This window comes from Eublepharis macularius, chromosome 6, assembly GCF_028583425.1.
Source record: "Eublepharis macularius isolate TG4126 chromosome 6, MPM_Emac_v1.0, whole genome shotgun sequence".
Lineage (NCBI taxonomy): Eukaryota > Metazoa > Chordata > Lepidosauria > Squamata > Eublepharidae > Eublepharis > Eublepharis macularius.
Window position 1 is genome coordinate 712,812 of NC_072795.1, and position 15,419 is coordinate 728,230.

The 15,419-nt window shown below is 60.9% G+C and overlaps 1 protein-coding gene across 1 annotated transcript; it reads left to right on the top strand.

The window, feature by feature from the left end:
• The first annotated feature begins 1,656 nt into the window (after window positions 1–1,656).
• Window positions 1,657–9,250, top strand: XXYLT1 (xyloside xylosyltransferase 1). The gene is made up of 4 exons (XM_054982806.1): window positions 1,657–2,147; window positions 3,502–3,649; window positions 6,221–6,353; window positions 8,148–9,250. The coding sequence occupies exons 1-4, from the start codon at window positions 1,671–1,673 to the stop codon at window positions 8,542–8,544; spliced, it is 1,155 nt and encodes a 384-aa protein (XP_054838781.1). The 5' UTR covers window positions 1,657–1,670; the 3' UTR covers window positions 8,545–9,250.
• Window positions 9,251–15,419: the final 6,169 nt, after the last annotated feature.

The window sequence follows — 15,419 nt, forward strand, 5'->3', positions numbered from 1 at the left end:
CTTTCTGTGATCTGGACACTGTGCTTCTGTTGATACAGCCCCAACCCGCATTTGCCTTTTTAGCTACCACATCACACTGCTGACTCATGTTCAGTGTGTGGTCTGCTAAGACCCCTAGGTCCTTTTTGCACATATTACTGCCAAGACAAGCCTCCACCATCCTATAACTATCCATCAGATTTTTCCTACTAAATGCAGACCTTTGCATTTATCTCTGCTGAAATTCATTTTATTTGGTTTAGCTCAGTTTTTCCAGCCAGTCAATATCATCCTGTATCCTTACTCTGTTTTCCACCGTATTTGCCACCCCTCCCCATTCAGTATCAAGAGAAAGGAGATGGTATCTTCTGAGTTGAGTGGGTCCCCTTTGGGTCTGAGACTCCCTTGCTGCGTGGATCATACCCTGCTCTCTTGTTCCTGTTCTTCCCTCCCTCCCTCAGGAGTCGTGTCGCCAGTAGGAAGCAGCTGCGGCCCCGAGCGCCCACGTGCTCCGAGTCCCCACGAGACCTGGGGCGGCTCTAAGATCCCACCGGCTGCTGCTCTTAGTCGGGGGGAAGAGCCCAGCGGCCAGCATCCCCCTCCCCAGGGGCCCGGAGGGAGAAAGGAGGCGGCCTAGCAGCACGCTGGGAGCCACGCTGGCCCATCCTGCATTTGGCTGCCCGGCAGGTAATTGAAGGAAGCCTGGCTGGCGTCCCTCACGGTCCTGCCTGGGGTCTGCAGCAGGAGAAGCGTCTCTCCAGCCTGGGGCAGGCGGGGGGGGGGGGCTCCCACGAAACTTTTCTGGCCGTGTGCCAGGGTTGCTGGACTGGGCCCCCCCCCCCCCGCATTTTCATGTTCACCACTCTGCGGGGCGGGGGGAGTCCTGTCTACAAGAGCGGTCTACACGCGCGGTTATTATAATAAAACAGTAACACTTTAGTTGAAAGCAGCCCAGCAGGCCACATCTGGCACGGCCCAGCAGCAACAACAACGAAACCGGGGGGGGGGGAGGGGGGCAAGTGACACACACCGCGCGGCAGGAGGCCGGGGCGCAGCCCGCCGCCGCCGCCGCCTCCCTACGCCTGGCGGAGCGTCTCCGTCTTGCGGGACCGGCAGGAGAACAATTGCGCCTGGGCTGGCTCTCTCCAGGCGGGGCGGGGGCCAGGAGGGCCCAGGCGGGCTCGGGGGGGGGGCAGGCCAGGCCAGGCCAGGCCTCTCGGCGGCCGGGCAGCACCCCCGGAAGCTGTTTAGCGGCTGGCTGGCGCGCCCGCCGGCCCCCGCTCGTCCCAGCTCTCGGGTCGGGGTCCCTTGAGCCGCCGACCGGGGGGGGGGGGCGCCTGGCTGGGCGGGGCTGCTGCGGGAACGCGCCCTCCGGGCCCTCCTCTGACGGGCGCGAGGGGCCTTCGGGGCGCGGCTTCCGAGGCCGCTTCGTTCCGCTCGAGAGGGACGCGCAGCAGGCTCCTCCCCCCGAGGCCGCCTTCCCTTCGGCAGGCCTCCCCCCGGGCGCGGCGAGCGGCGGCCCTCCTGCCCGGCGAGGCCTCCGGAGAGAACCCTGCCCGCCTCTCGCCCTCCGCCGCCCCGGTCCAGCCGGGGGCCCTCGTGCGCCGCCGGCCTCTGAGCGGCCGCCGGGCGGGCGGGCGGGCGGGCGGGCGGGCGGAGGGAAGCGCGTCAGGGCCGGGGCGGGGCCGGGCATGATGGCGCGCTGGGCGGCGGGGCGCGCTCAGCCGTGCGCCCTGGTGGCGGCGGCGGCGCTGGCCGTGTGCGCCTTCTACTACGCGGGCTCGGGCGGCGAGACCTTCTCGAGCGCCACGCGGCGCCTGAAGGAGACGCGCGCCGGGGCCGGAGCCGGGCCGGGCCCCTCCTCGCCGCCGCCCGCCGAGGCGCCCGGGCCGGCGGCGGAGGGCAAGGCCAAGGAGGCCGAGCGGCGGCTGGCGGGCGGCGGGGCCGAGGCGGAGGAGGAGCTGCACCTGCTGCTGGTGCTGGCCAAGGCGGAGCGCAACGCGGCGCTGCGGGCCAAGGCCGAGGCGGCGCTGCGCTCGCTGGCGCGCTTCGGCAAGCTGGGCCCGCGCCAGGCCCTGGCCCTCCACCTGCTCAGCGACGCGCCCAGCCGTGCCCTGGGCAAGGCGCTCCTGCGCGACGCCCTCCGCGACGCCCCCTTCAAGCACAAGGTAGGCCCCTCCTCGCCGCAGGACGAGCGCGGCCTGCCAGCGGCGCGTGTCCGTGCGGGGCGCGTCGGGGGGGGGCGCTGTCGAGCGCCGGAGGGCGGCTGGCACGCGGCTGGCACCCCGTCTGCGCGCCGCCGGCCCTCTCGCGCACGCGCTCCGAAAGGGATGCGCCCCCTCCTCCCTTTGGAAGAACTAAACGCCCCTGGAGGAGGGGAGCGCGGAAGGGTTCCGCCCCGCCCCCGAAGAAGGGTTCCGCCCCCCTCGCTTCCCAGGGAGTCTCCCCGCAGCAGCCCCCCCCCCCCGAGTGTGCCGTCGGGGAGAGGTGGACGCTGCCCTGCGCCTTCCTTGCGCTGCGCCTTTTGAGAGCGCCTCCCTCGTTCTTCAAGCGAAGATCTTTCCGGAGGGCGATGGCCGGTGCTCCCCCCAATAGCCCCGTTTTGCTCTGGGCTCCCCCCTCTGCACAGGCTACAGAGGCAGCTTGCAGTGCAGACGGGGCCCCGCTGGCACTGATGGAGGTGGATGAAGCCCCATCGGTTGCAAATGCCCCCCCCGTCTCCCCCCAGTAGAGGTGAGGGGTGCAGGACCAGGGGCTGAGGAAGGCGCTTCTGCATGGTGGCGTCCTGTGGGCCCACCGGAAGAGGCAAGCCGGCCCAGCCCCGCCACAGTTGTGGGTGAGGTCAGGCGGTGCAGCTTGGCAGCCCCGTGGTCTATAGGGCGGCAGGCCGTAGCGTCCTGAGGGGACAGTCCAAAGGCAGCAGCCGGAACCGGCCCTGCACAGAAGGGAAGAGGGACAGGCGTTTGATACCCAAAGCAGCAACATTTCTCACACGCCCAGCGTAATGCCGATCAATCGCCACTTTGGGCTCAGGAACGAATTCTCCCCCAGGCCAGATATCGCACCCTGCGGCCATGGGGAGCTGCTGTGAGGCCGAGAGGGCAGCAGGAGACAGCTGGACCAGGCCCTGAGTTAGATATGGCAGCACAGGTGCTTTGAGCGAGGAACAGCCGCTGGCCGGAGGTTGGCAAGCCGGGCCAGCGGTCTGACGGGGTAGGGCAGCTCCAGAGGCGGTGGTGCACCTGCAGGGCCGCTCTCTGCTCGTGCCGAGTTCAGAGGGCTGCTTGCTTGTCAGTGGGGAGGGCTGCCTGCACCAGCCGCTGCCCCCACCCCTGGGAATCTCCGGGGCAAGAACTCTCGGGTGTCATCTGCCGCCACTGCAAGCCGTTGCCCAGTGGGCCAGAAGGGGTGGGGTTCCCCCTTGGCCCCACCTCGCGCACTCCTCCTGCGGTCCGCCTCAGTCCGTCCTGGCAAAGCAGCTTGTGCTCCCCTCCGCTGATGCTTTTCCTCCCTCCCCGGCAGGTGATCTTCCACGACGTGGGCGTTCTGACGGAGAAGCAGCTTCCCATCGTGGAGGCGATGCAGAAGCTCTTCAGCGCAGGCAGCGGCACCTACTACAGCGATTCCATCTTCTTCCTCTCCGTTGCCATGCACCAGCTCATGCCCAAAGGTGAGCGGGGGGGGGGGCTCGGCTGGGCACCTCTGCACACCCACACAGGCCTCACTAGCTGGGTTGGGCCTGGTTTTCATAGGAAGGGGGTGCCTGGGCCTTCCCCGGGGCTGACCAGAGAGAGGCGAGCTGGAAAAGGTATATGGGGGGGGGGAGGCAGAGAGACCAGCTGTGGGCCTTGCTGCCGTTTGTCCCACGTGGCTGCGGGAGGGAGGAGCCAGGGCGGCGGGGGGCGGGGGATGATTCTGGTAATTGCTGTGAGGGAGCAAGAAGGCTTGGGGGGATAGCACAGCTACCCCCCCATCCTTGCCACTGCCTCCACTGCTGGAACAGGATGGCTGGGAGGTGGAGCATGGAAGGAAATCACCCCGGTCTGGATGGGGCTTCTGACGGGCGGGGAAAGGAGAAGCCGGTTGGGGGGGGGCTTCCCTCCTGGCCACTCAGGCAGCAGGAAAATCCAATCCCAGGTGCAAGTTGGAATGCGCAGTCTCCAGTAAAAACTTCTGTCCCCCTCCCCACAAACAAACCCCAAATGTGAAAGTTTTGGAAACACTGAAACGTAACGCATATTGTATTTTCAGCTGTAGCTTATGTTACGGCTTTCAGCATGTAAAATGTGGCACGTTCTTGTTATCAAATGTATATTCTTATAAAATGGTATTCCTGGTGTGTTTCAGAAAATTAAATTTGAATGATTTTTGAGTAAATCTAACAATAATCACAAATATATCGCGCAGATGCGGCCCCCTTGGGTTTGTGTCAGGTGGGAAAATGGAAAGGAAATAAGAGCTGATAATTAGTTGACATCACGTGAAAATGAAGATTCTGTTTTCTGCCCCCCAGCCAGTATCCTCTGCTAACCATCCAAATGGCTGCAGCGCTGGTTCTCCGGAGGCCACAGGGTGGGCGAACAGGGCCGGGGGTGGGCTGGCGCAGATGAGACGAGCCCTGTATTATGAGACCTTTATTGCCACTTTACGACTATAAAGAAATTTGGACCTGCGGTTACGTTTCAGAGGAGCTGCTCAGTGACACGCCTCGCTAGGCACAATAAGCAATGTACCAAAAAAGGGGGGGGGGAGGCAAACCCAGGGGAATATCCAAACCGTCACAACACCAACCCCTGGATCAAAATGTATTACTCAATTATAGGTATACAAAGGTTCCTCAAACTACTGTTGTTCCAAATTATTCATTCAAAATGCATAAAGTACCACTCATAACATACGTATGAATAGTCTATACAACCATCTTATACAAACAACAGACCGTGTTTGGTCATTCTTAGTCCGTATGTCCAGCTTTCATCTTGCAGTACATGTAAATAAAGTTATTCAAACTTGAATTTATGACTCGTTTTTCTTCCGAGTTGTGCAAGTTTGAATAACTTTATTTACATGTACTGCAAGATGAAAGCTGGACATACGGACTAAGAATGACCAAACACGGTCTGTTGTTTGTATAAGATGGTTGTATAGACTATTCATACGTATATTATGAGTGGTACTTTATGCATTTTGAATGAATAATTTGGAACAACAGTAGTTTGAGGAACCTTTGTATACATATAATTGAGTAATATATTTTGATCCAGGAGTTGGTGTTGTGTCAGTAAGTGATGTAGCAGCAGCTGTGGGTGGAGGCTGCCACGAGCGCCCCCCGTGTCGTGACGCTGAAAGAATAAGCCATGCGTCCTTAACCGCATCGTCGCTGAAGTGTCTCCCCAGCATCAGAATGTGGTTCTGTGTTTGTGTCCCTGGGCTTTAGAAGGGACCTGCTGCTCGTGCAGAAGCGAAGCCCCTGGGTTATGGCTCTCTTGCCTCCTGCCGCTCTGGGCATGCCTGCTCGGACGGGGAAGGGGCTGTGAGGAGCAGGAACTCAGCGTGGGGGGGGGACCCTCCCTGGCTCTGATCCTTCGCTGCTGCTTCAGTACTGTTTCCCCCGCCCCTTCAGTGCTGGGCTGGGGCTCCCTTGCGTTGGCACCGGCGAGGCGTAGCTCTGGCTCCTCTGTTGCTGCCAAATGCTTGCAGCTCATGAGGTCCCTGGGCTGGAAAGGGCAAGGACTGCTGGATTCGGTGGTCGCGCATCTGGCTCCAAAAACCCACCGCAGGTGCCCTGTCCTCCATGCTGGTGGTCCCTTCCCAGGTGAGCCTTGAAGGACTTCCCGGCCCTTGGAAGAAGAAGAAGAAGAGGTGGGGGAGGGGCTTGCCAGGTATTTGGCAGCTCTTTGCACGTGGGGGGAGGTGGAGGCGGCGGCGTCCCTCTTGCACTTCCTGTGGCTCCTTCTGGTGGACAAGACAGTTGGGGGGGTGGGGGGAGCCCGAGAGGGAACCCCCCCCCAAGGGAACCCCTCTCAAGCAAATAACACTCCTTGAGCGCTGCCCTTCTGGCCTGTGATGCGTCTGGGAGGATATGGCGCTGGGGGAGCTCAGCCGGACCCTTCTGGGGAATCCTAATCCTGTGTTGAGACGTGCCGAGTGTTGGCCCGGGGCCCTCGTAGGCCCCCCCCTGGTGATGCTCGGGTGGGCTGGGAGACGCTAGTGGCTCATGCCCCCTTCTTTGGTCTTCCAGAGATTTCTCGAATAATTCAGGTGGACCTGGATGTGGAGTACCGGACCAACGTCCGGGAGCTGTTTGAAGAATTTGACAACTTCCAGGAAGGCGCCGTGATCGGCATTGCTCGGGAGATGCAGCCTGTCTACCGGTACGGTTTGTCCTGGGAGGTGGGGAGGGAGGAAGCAGGGTTGGCATCAGGGGCTCCTGCAGGGCCCCAAACAAAGAGGGCAGCAGCTTTGCCTTTCCCTCTGCATCCGGCCAGGGTGCTGCCTCTCCCCACTCCTCCAAAACAGGAGACAACCCTCGAGAATGGTTGTGAAGGTGGAGCCCTTCCTGCCTGCCTCCCTCTAGCGAGGAAAAGGGTCTCCTCTTTAAAGGGTCTCCCCTTCCCTTCTGTGGTGAAGGCTGCTGCGCCAGCTGACTTGGAGCATGCCAAGGCTGCTCTCTGGGATCTTCTCAGAACCCCTTTGTGGTTGGTTCTGATGTTCCTTTTCAGATCCAAGAAGGAGAGCGGCTTAAAAGTGGCAGGAGTGGGGGGGGGCAGCTCAGTGGTTTGTGCAGCCAGTTGAGGAGGCGCATAGGGTTTGGTGGCCCTGCCACGTGTGCTGTCCCTCGAGGGTGTGTCTGTGGCAGTGCAGCTTCTGCCCCTCTGCTGGGGGAAAGTGATGCAAGACCTCTCCCTCTTTGTCTTGGGGCAGAGGCACCCTCTGCACCCGTGCATTGTCTGCGGGTGCATGCCAGATGCATGCGCCTGCAGGTTCTTAAGAAACTCTAATAAGAAATGGGTCTGCTAACCAGTTTATGTAACTTGTTACAATTGGCCTCTGTGCTAGTTGACGAGAAAGTGGCAAATCTCACACCAGTTTTTTAAAAAGCGCAACTCGGAACTTACCAGTGAGCTGAGCTGACATTTGTTCGAGTAAATTAGCAGAAATGTATCAGAGCTGGAAATTACGATGCGCGTTGAGGAGCGAAGCCAGAAGGTCTCCAGGTGCAGAATGCCTCCCTCCGCCATTGTGATGATTGCACCGAGGGCGTGGGGGCCGTCCTCCAGTCTTCTCCGTGCCTCCTTGGCTGAGTCAGCCTTCAAAGAGGGCCGTGAGGCTGGCTGGCTGGCTGCCTCATGTTACCTTCCGGCGTGGAGGTTCAGGGACCTCCTGTGGCCACCGTGACTGCTGGGTTGGGGGTGCTGCTGGCTCAGCCGTGGGGTACCACCTGTTGCCCATCATGCCACCTTCTGCGCAGCTCCGTCTCGACTCGGGTGCGGGGCTGCCTGGCAAGCCAGCGTCCCAAGCAAAGGAGAACGGTGTGCATCAGTCGGGGCTCCGGAGCTCCGTTGGTTCCTGCCACTTCATTTGAACAACCTGGGCGGGGGAGTCTCTCAGGCCTCCAGGGGCACGGGTGGACCGCGAGGCTGACTCGATTGTTCCTGGCTTTGAGTGTGTGTGCTAGCTACTTTTGAAGGCAGGGGGTCCTGATGAAGGGGCCTGGAAGTGGCTCTGGGGGGGGTGGGGGGCTCAGGTGGGGACCCTGGCAGGTCCAGTGTGACCTGTGGCTCTCCGGGGTCAGCTGTTTCTTTCTGGGCTGCTCCCCCGGGAATGGGCTCAGTTGGCCACGGCCATTTCTGGAGGAGATGAAAGATGGCACCTGGTGCTTCGGCAGCCACGCAGCCCCCTTGGGTCACGGGTGAAGGGAAGGCCTGTGGCTGCCTCTCTGGCATGGAGATACCCAAGAACAGGACTGGGCTTTGGAAACAGCCTCCCTTGGGGGTCCCGGGGGGCCCAGTCCTTTCACTGGCCAGTAAGGAGCCCACCTGTGCCCAGCTGGCAGGATCTGGGCAGAGTCACATGGGGCAGGGGGGAGTGCCTGAGTGGGCAGGCAGTGAAGGTCCCGCTACCCCCAGCTTCTTCCGTCACTGTCTGTCTCTTCTCCCCTTCCCCAGGCATATCTTCTGGCAGTACCGCCAAGAGCACCCTGGGACCAAAGTGGGGGAGCCCCCCCCAGACGGGCTGCCCGGCTTCAACAGCGGCGTCTTGCTTCTGGACTTGGATGCCATGCGCCAGTCGGCGCTCTACAACCGCCTTCTGGAGCCGGAGGCCGTGCGGCACTTGGCAGAGAAGTTCCATTTCAAGGGCCACCTGGGAGACCAGGACTTCTTCACGCTCGCCGGCATGGAGCACCCGGAGTTGTTTCACGTGCTGGATTGCACCTGGAACCGGCAGCTCTGCTCTTGGTGGCGGGACCATGGCTACAGTGAGGTCTTTGACCGCTACTTCCAGTGTGACGGCCACGTCAGGATCTACCACGGCAATTGCAACACGCCAATCCCGCAGGAGTAGCTGCCTGGACTTCTGCCCCTGTTGCAGAGACTGAGGAGGGCCGCTTCTGCATGCAGATCCCAGCCGTGAGGTGGCAGCAATAAGGCCAGGGCACGCAGCGGGGTGTCGTGGCCGCATGCAGGAGCACAGCAGCTTTCCTGAGAACGTTCCAGTATCCCCACCTTGACTCTGCCCGCAGGCCGCCTGGACCTTTGAGGGCTTCTAGCCAGTACTGCCCAGGAAGCGTGGGGGGGGGGGGAGCGCACCATCCTTTCCGACTGCTGTGTGCTCTGCCCTAATGCTCGTGCTTTGCCGTGCTGGGGCACGGCCTGTGAGGGTGTGGTGCAGAGGGGAGGGCGGGTGCTTTGCAGTGGGGCAGCCAGCGTGTGCATCCCAACGCCGTTTGGGGCCAGGGCTGCCTTCCTGGGAGGGGGGTCCTCTGCATACAGGTCACTGGTCCCAGTGTGCAAGTCAAAGCCATCTGATCCTCCTTTCCGCGATGCAGAAATGGCTGCTTGTGGAGAGCATCTCCTTTGTAAATCTTTGTGACCCCAGGGATGAACGTGTCCGTTAGTGTGGGCTGGAGGAACACTTGGTAGGTTTCGTGCCCCGGGATTCGGGGGCAGCTGCCCCTGCCTGTCAGGTGAGGGAGAGGTGGAGGAGGAGTGCCAGGTCTGTACTGCACATGAGAGCCCATCAAGGGTAGAATAAAACCTGGTCAAAGCTCTTCTACGCTTGGCAGTGTCTGGAGGCCAGGCAGGCGCGGAGGGTGGCCCCGCCGGGCGTCAGGCCAGAGGCCTCCTGGCTTCCCGCTTTGTCCCCCTGGCAACATTCAGAACTGCTGCAGGGAATCCTGAAAGGGGGGGGGGCGGGATGCACAGAGATCGTGACCTCCTTCCCAAGGGGGACGCGCCAAGGTCCGTCCCAGCCGTGTCTAGGTAAGCCTCCAGGTCCAGGTGTTCAGGGAGGGCCCCTTCTGGGCCTCCTGCCAGCTGTGAGCCAAACATCATGCGCTGGGTGAGCCCCTGGAGCGCCTGCAGAGGAGCCTGTTTGCGAGAACGGGGTGAAAGAGCCGGTCCTTGTTGGCATCCCTGTGCTCTGCCCTCCGTCCTGTGGCCTCAGGGCAGCAAAGCAACCAAATCGCCAGGTCAGACTTCAGAGCAACAGTGACAGGAACAGACCCTTTAAAAATGGAGCCCTCACAATCCAGCTTTGCCCGCTGGGAATTTCCAAACCCACATCAAGACCTCGTGTTGCACGAACCCCTGGGAATCATCTGCCACGCTGTTGCCAACTCACCCTGTTTGTGCATGTGATTCCACCCATAAGCAGACCTGAAGCCGCCAGACTGAGACGGGTCAAAATGTGTCACAGGCAGGCCTGGAGCCTCTTAGCCGTCACCCACTCAGAATGAATTTGAAGCCGGTCTGTAATTCTCCCGGTCGTCCGCTGGCCCAGAGGTCTTTCTGTTGCCTCCTGGGGGAATCTGCTGCCTGAGGGGGGCGGGGGGGGTCCCCCTCACTGGCCATCTTCAGAAAGCGGCTGGAGGAGCCCTCCTCGGGGGTGCTTCAGGCTGTCCCTGCCCTGGGCAGGGGGTTGGACTGGAATCCAGTCCGCAAGGCCCCCTTCCAGCGCTAGGAGTCTCGGGATTTCTCAGAGAAGGATTTGTAACCCTCCCCAAGGCGTCTCTTGATTTTACCCCAAAGTGTCTTGATTTGCAGAGAGAGCAATCTAAACAGGCCGTATAATTTTGATGAGGAAGCTTCTAACACCTCCAGTACAGAAACAGCCACAAAGCTGGTGTCTGCCTTGAACTGATCCAGCAGGGATTTTATTGGGAAAGAATGAAAACGTAATTCCCGTCATCAGCCCGATTAACCTCCTCTGGGCCTTACTAGCCTCCAAGCCCGCTTGGGAAAGGCGCTGGGCCCTGCCCCCGTGGGAGCCTTCCGGGCTGCTGTGACCAGCACAGACCTGGCACTGGTGCTCTGACCGAGGAAACGCACAAGCCGAGGAGCCCCACAGGTGGTGGGGAGGGGAATGAGAGGCGCCTCTCTCCCCCTGCCCGTGGCGCAGATGCCGGATCAGCCCCTGGGCCATCTCTAGTGGTTGCCCACCACCCTCAGTCTGGGGCTGACGGGATGAGGCTCCGAACGCTGCCCTTCAGCTTGCCTGAGCTATTCGCCTGCGTTCTCTGCCACTGTCGGATCATTTCTAACAGTAGGAAAGAGCAAGAGCCCAGTAGTACTTGTAAGACTAACAACGTGTTGGTTGGAGGCAGTGTGGTGTAGTGGTTAAGAGCAATGGGACTCTAATCTGGAGAACCAGGTGTGATTCCCCACTCCCCCACTTGAAGCCGGCTGGGTGGCCTTGGGCCAGTCACAGCTCTCTCAGAGCTCTCTCAGCCCCACCCACCTCACGGGGTGTTTTGTTGTGGGGGATAATAATAGCATGCTTTGTAAACCACTCTGAGCAGGTATTAAGTTGTCCTGAAGGGCGGCATATAAATCGAATGTTGTTATGTTACGTGTGGTCGAGTAGGAGCTTTCGTGAGCCACAGCTCGCTTCTTCGGGGAGGTGCCGCTGAGTTCTTGCTCTTTGCTGCTGCTACAGGCAAACACAGCTACCCGTCTTGACCCATTTCTAGCAGGTAATGCTGCTGGCAGCCATGTTTTGCCTGTAAACTCCATAGGCTTGGGGTGCATTTCCAGGGCACCCAGTGTGCCCTGGCTTCCAGGTGCCACTTTCACAAGAACCATAAGAGGGCATCCCCCATGCGGCATCTGCCCAATTTCCTGTTCATGGAGACACAGTTGCAGTCGGCTCACTGCTCTGCCACCAGTGAGGGTGGCAAATGCAAGAGAAGGCATTTCCTCCTCAAGAAGAAGGGGGGCATTGCAAGCAGTGCCCGGCTGTGATGCCCGGCCTGCCTCCCTTCCCCAGCGGTGGCTCTTCCCACCGCGGATGTTCTGCCACCCACCGACTTTGCCTTGGGATCTGAGGGGTTTGGGGCGGGGCAGGGGCTGCTGAACAGAAGAGGGCTGATGGCTCTGGGGGCGGAGCCAGAGAGCCTTAAGGATTGCTTAGGGTTCCAAGGGTCTTGACATGGAGAAACTGAGGCAGAAGGGAGGCCACTTCCAAAGAGTGTTGCGGCTGTTCCTCTGGGGAAGCTGCGTGGTCTGCCCGTGAGCTTTGACGGGCTGTTTGTTGCTCTCTCGTTCCTTGGCTGAGGGGGGGAGTTTCCTTTTTGTATAAGAAGCAAATCGGCTTATCTAGGTGTCATAAGTCTGTGCTGCTCGGCGCTGAAAATGGCCAGTGACTCAAGGGTAAAAATAGCCCTCCGTAATCTGGCCACAGCCTGTGCCCTGTGCTTAAACCCCTCCTTCAGGGCAGATGTGGGCAGGATAATGGCTGCCCTGCAGCGAAAAGCACACACACACACCCCCGCAAGACTCCCCTTTGTATGTTTTCCACGCTGACCTGCATTCCAGGCCACAGAGAAACAGCAACAGCTGCTGACTCCTGCTAGGAAGGAAGGACTTCAGGAACGCCAGCAGAGCCAGGCACAAAAGTGGCGAGCAGCCAGCCACACAGGGCCCTTTGGAAGCACCAGGGCTCCGCTCTCTGTCAGGGCAGCATTTTTGGAGAGGTGAAAGGCCTCCAAGCCCCCGGGCTGCGAGAAGGCACCCAGAGTTTCAGCTCCGCCGTTTGTCCTTTGCATGTCCTGCTGGGGAATGGGAGGGGCGTGGCGTACTTTGCCCTCTTGCATCCCCACAAAGAGCTGGGGTGATGATCCCTGGCTGGCCAAGGTTTCAATTGCGGAAGAAATGGGACTGAGCACACCTGCTAGGCCAGTTTGTGGTCATGCCACAGGGACAGACACTCCCTGAATCTGTGCCCTGACACCATGTTTCCGCATGGACAAGGGAACCGTCTCTGCTTCTGCCAATAAACAAAATGTCTGACTGGGCTTTGAAAGCCTGCTCTCAAGCATCGGGAAGTAGTTTCTTTGCAAAGGGTTTCTGTGAGTCCTCAAGGTGTGTGGAGACCATGGGAGGGAGGGAGCGGTAGAGAAGGGGGGCAAGAGGGAGTGCCCTGCATAACTCGAGGGGGTCGGGGGGGGGGGGTCTAGCAGCCATGTTTGGTCCTGACACCCTCTCCCCTTTGCCAGGCTGGCCTGTCCAGAGTGTGGTGGGAGGGGCTGGGCAAGGCGCTGGTGCCCTGAGATCCATGCCTGCATGGTTAATACCTGGAGCTGCTCCAATTGGATGATGGCGGGGGGTTGCCAGGTGGCGGCAGCCTTTGGAGAGGAGCCTTCGTTGCCTGTATTTACAGAAGTTGGGGGTCAGTAGCCCAAGCAAGTAAGACCTTGCGGGAGATGCAGCGGCCAAACCCGGTTGAGGGAACTAGGAGGAGAAACGAGCGGTGTTTTCAGGCCCACGCCCCCCCCCCCGTCTGCGTGGCCCTCCATTCTGGGCTCTGCTTGGCTCAGAAGCACCAGGCCCTTTCGAAAAGCCGTGCGTCTGTGGAACTTCTCTCGAACCCAATCACATCCGTGTTTAAGACACTTTTAATGCTATGAGGAGCCCAACGTTCATGGTGCTTAAAAAGCAGAGGGGGGGAGGGCAGTTACTTGGGGCTTACTCTCTGTTGATGTGCGTTTGCAGTTGGTAGCTCAAACCAGGCCAGCCCCTGGCCCCTCTCTTGCACTTTATGGGCACAGCCAGGCCAGCCCCCGGAGAACAAAAGCACCCCCGTCCCTGGGTTCCCCCCAAGTAGGGTTGCCCGGCCCCCTCAACCTCCCAGCGTGGGGGTGGGGGGCAGGATTGGGGCCTGGCACTCACCTTTCTGGGGTGTGTGTGCACGTGCTCCTGCCAGCGTGATGATGTCACTTCTGAGAAGTGACATCATGTGGCGCCCCCCGCCTGGAGCACACCCATGCTCCCCAGGGGCTTGGATCGGGACCGCTGCAGAGGGCAGAAGCACTCCTGTCCTCCAAAGTGGGCCCGTTTCAGGCCCATTTTGGCGCAGATCGGGCCTGTTTTGAGCCGCTGCGGAGCGCAGGAGCACTCCTGCCCTCCGCAGCCCCCAAAATGGCCCCGTTTGAGCGCGGATTGGGCCCGTTTTGAGCCGCTACGGAGCACAGGAGCGCTCCGCAGCAGCCCCAATCCAGGCCAAACTCTGCCAATCCAGGCAGCTGCTGCACATGGGAGCACGCAGCGCTGCAGGAGAGTGTGCACAGAAGGTGTGCCCCCCCCCGCCAGCCAGGTAAGTGGGGGCAGGGTGTGAGGGGCCGGGGATCCCCTGCCCCCACTGTGGGTATGGTATCGCTACCTCCAAGCCACCAGAAGGAGCGTGGCTGTTTGCTGGGCTAGTGGAGGAGTGGGGCAGGCCCTGCTTCTGTGTCCGCGGTCCATCGTGAGCTTGACTATCTGGTTATGACTTCCTGTTCAGTATAGAGGCAAGAGCGCATTCTGGCCCCCTTGGGATGGCCGCCTCTGGCCTGAAAGGAGGCAGGGCCAGTGGCCCCCACGGGGGGGGAGGGCTCCTGACTCTCCAGCAGACAGGAAAGACTAAGAACCCCTTTCAGAAGCAAAGGAAAGCCAGCATGGCTGAACACCACAATCGGTCAACAATCTGCCCTGAGCCTGCTGGAAATGTGCGGAGGGCTGAATAAAAGTCGAAAATAAATAAGATGGAACAAGAGAGGAACAGCGCGAGTAGGTTCGTGATATGCGGGAGGCTGCAGCCCCCTGAGTCTGCAATCGGAGCCTGCGAAGAGGCTGGGCCGATGGGGTTTCATGCGGAACGGATGCGTGGGGCAAAGGGGAGGGGGTCTTTGCTCGGCACTGTTTCGATCTTGAGCTGTGTGCGGTTTCAGTTGCGTGTCTGACGCTCGCGTCTAGCTCTTGGTCCTTGCCTGGAAGGACACGGGGGGGGGCAAATGGGAGGGGCTGCTGCTGATGGAGGTGGGTCACCTGCAAGAGCCTGCCCTTCTCTGAGGCTTGGGAGGGGGGGCACAGGGTGCATCGGAGGCCACAGATCAAAGGGGTCAGGCAGCAGGTCCTGGGGGGGGCGCCCCAACAGACTGCACAAGCAGGTGCTCGCGGGGGGGGGGGTGTAGCTGGAGAGCGAGGGACGGGGGCACGTGCAGCCGCGGTCGGGGGGGGGGGCTGCACGAGCTCATCCTGGGCACAGGAGTCTGAGCAGTTTCGGGTAAGCCTGTTGAGTGGCCAGACCCGCGGCGGAGGGGGGCCCCCAGCCGCTGACGGGGTGTCACCTGCCTGACCGTCTGCCCACTGCTCGGGAATTCGTGCTCGATGCATGGAGCTCTTGGGGAGCCGGTGCTCTCCCTCCCTCCCTCCCTCGTGGCGGGGGCTGCCGAACCGGAGCACCTGAGAGAGAGGGGTTGGTGGGCGAGCACGAGGGGCCTCGGCTAGAACTCCCCCGCTCCCGTGCCCAGAGCTGCTGTGGGTCTCGAGGCTGGACTGCGGAGGAGCAACGAAGGGCCCCCTTCCCTGGATGGCCAGTCAGCATCGTCTTGGAGCAAGGAGCAAGGAGGAGGAGAAAGTGGTGCCCGGGAGGAGTGTGGACATCCATTAGGCTCAGGGCAACTTTCTGGGGAAAGCGGAAGCTGCACCGGAGAGACAGGATCCGTGTCAGCCGGACCCGAGCCAGGCTGCTACGGCTTCATACCCCAAAGGGGGCAGAGCGGCCTTGAGCCCCACTCCTGGGGGGCCGCGACGAGGACCGACGGGTGGCGCTGGAAATGCTTGAGGGGGCCTGGAAGGCCCAGGTGAGCCTGATCTCAGCGGATCTCAGAAGCTAAGCAGGGTCGGCCTTGGTTAGTGACTGGGTGGGAGACCTCCAAGGAAGACCAAGGTTGCAGAGGCCGG

Coding starts and splice junctions, on each gene's coding strand:
- XXYLT1 (XM_054982806.1), top strand. CDS start 1,671: ATGATGGCGCGCTGGGCGGCGGGGCGCGCTCAGCCGTGCGCCCTGGTG. Junction 3,650..6,220: donor GCACCAGCTCATGCCCAAAG/GTGAGCGGGGGG, acceptor TTGGTCTTCCAG/AGATTTCTCGAATAATTCAG. Junction 6,354..8,147: donor GAGATGCAGCCTGTCTACCG/GTACGGTTTGTC, acceptor CCCCTTCCCCAG/GCATATCTTCTGGCAGTACC.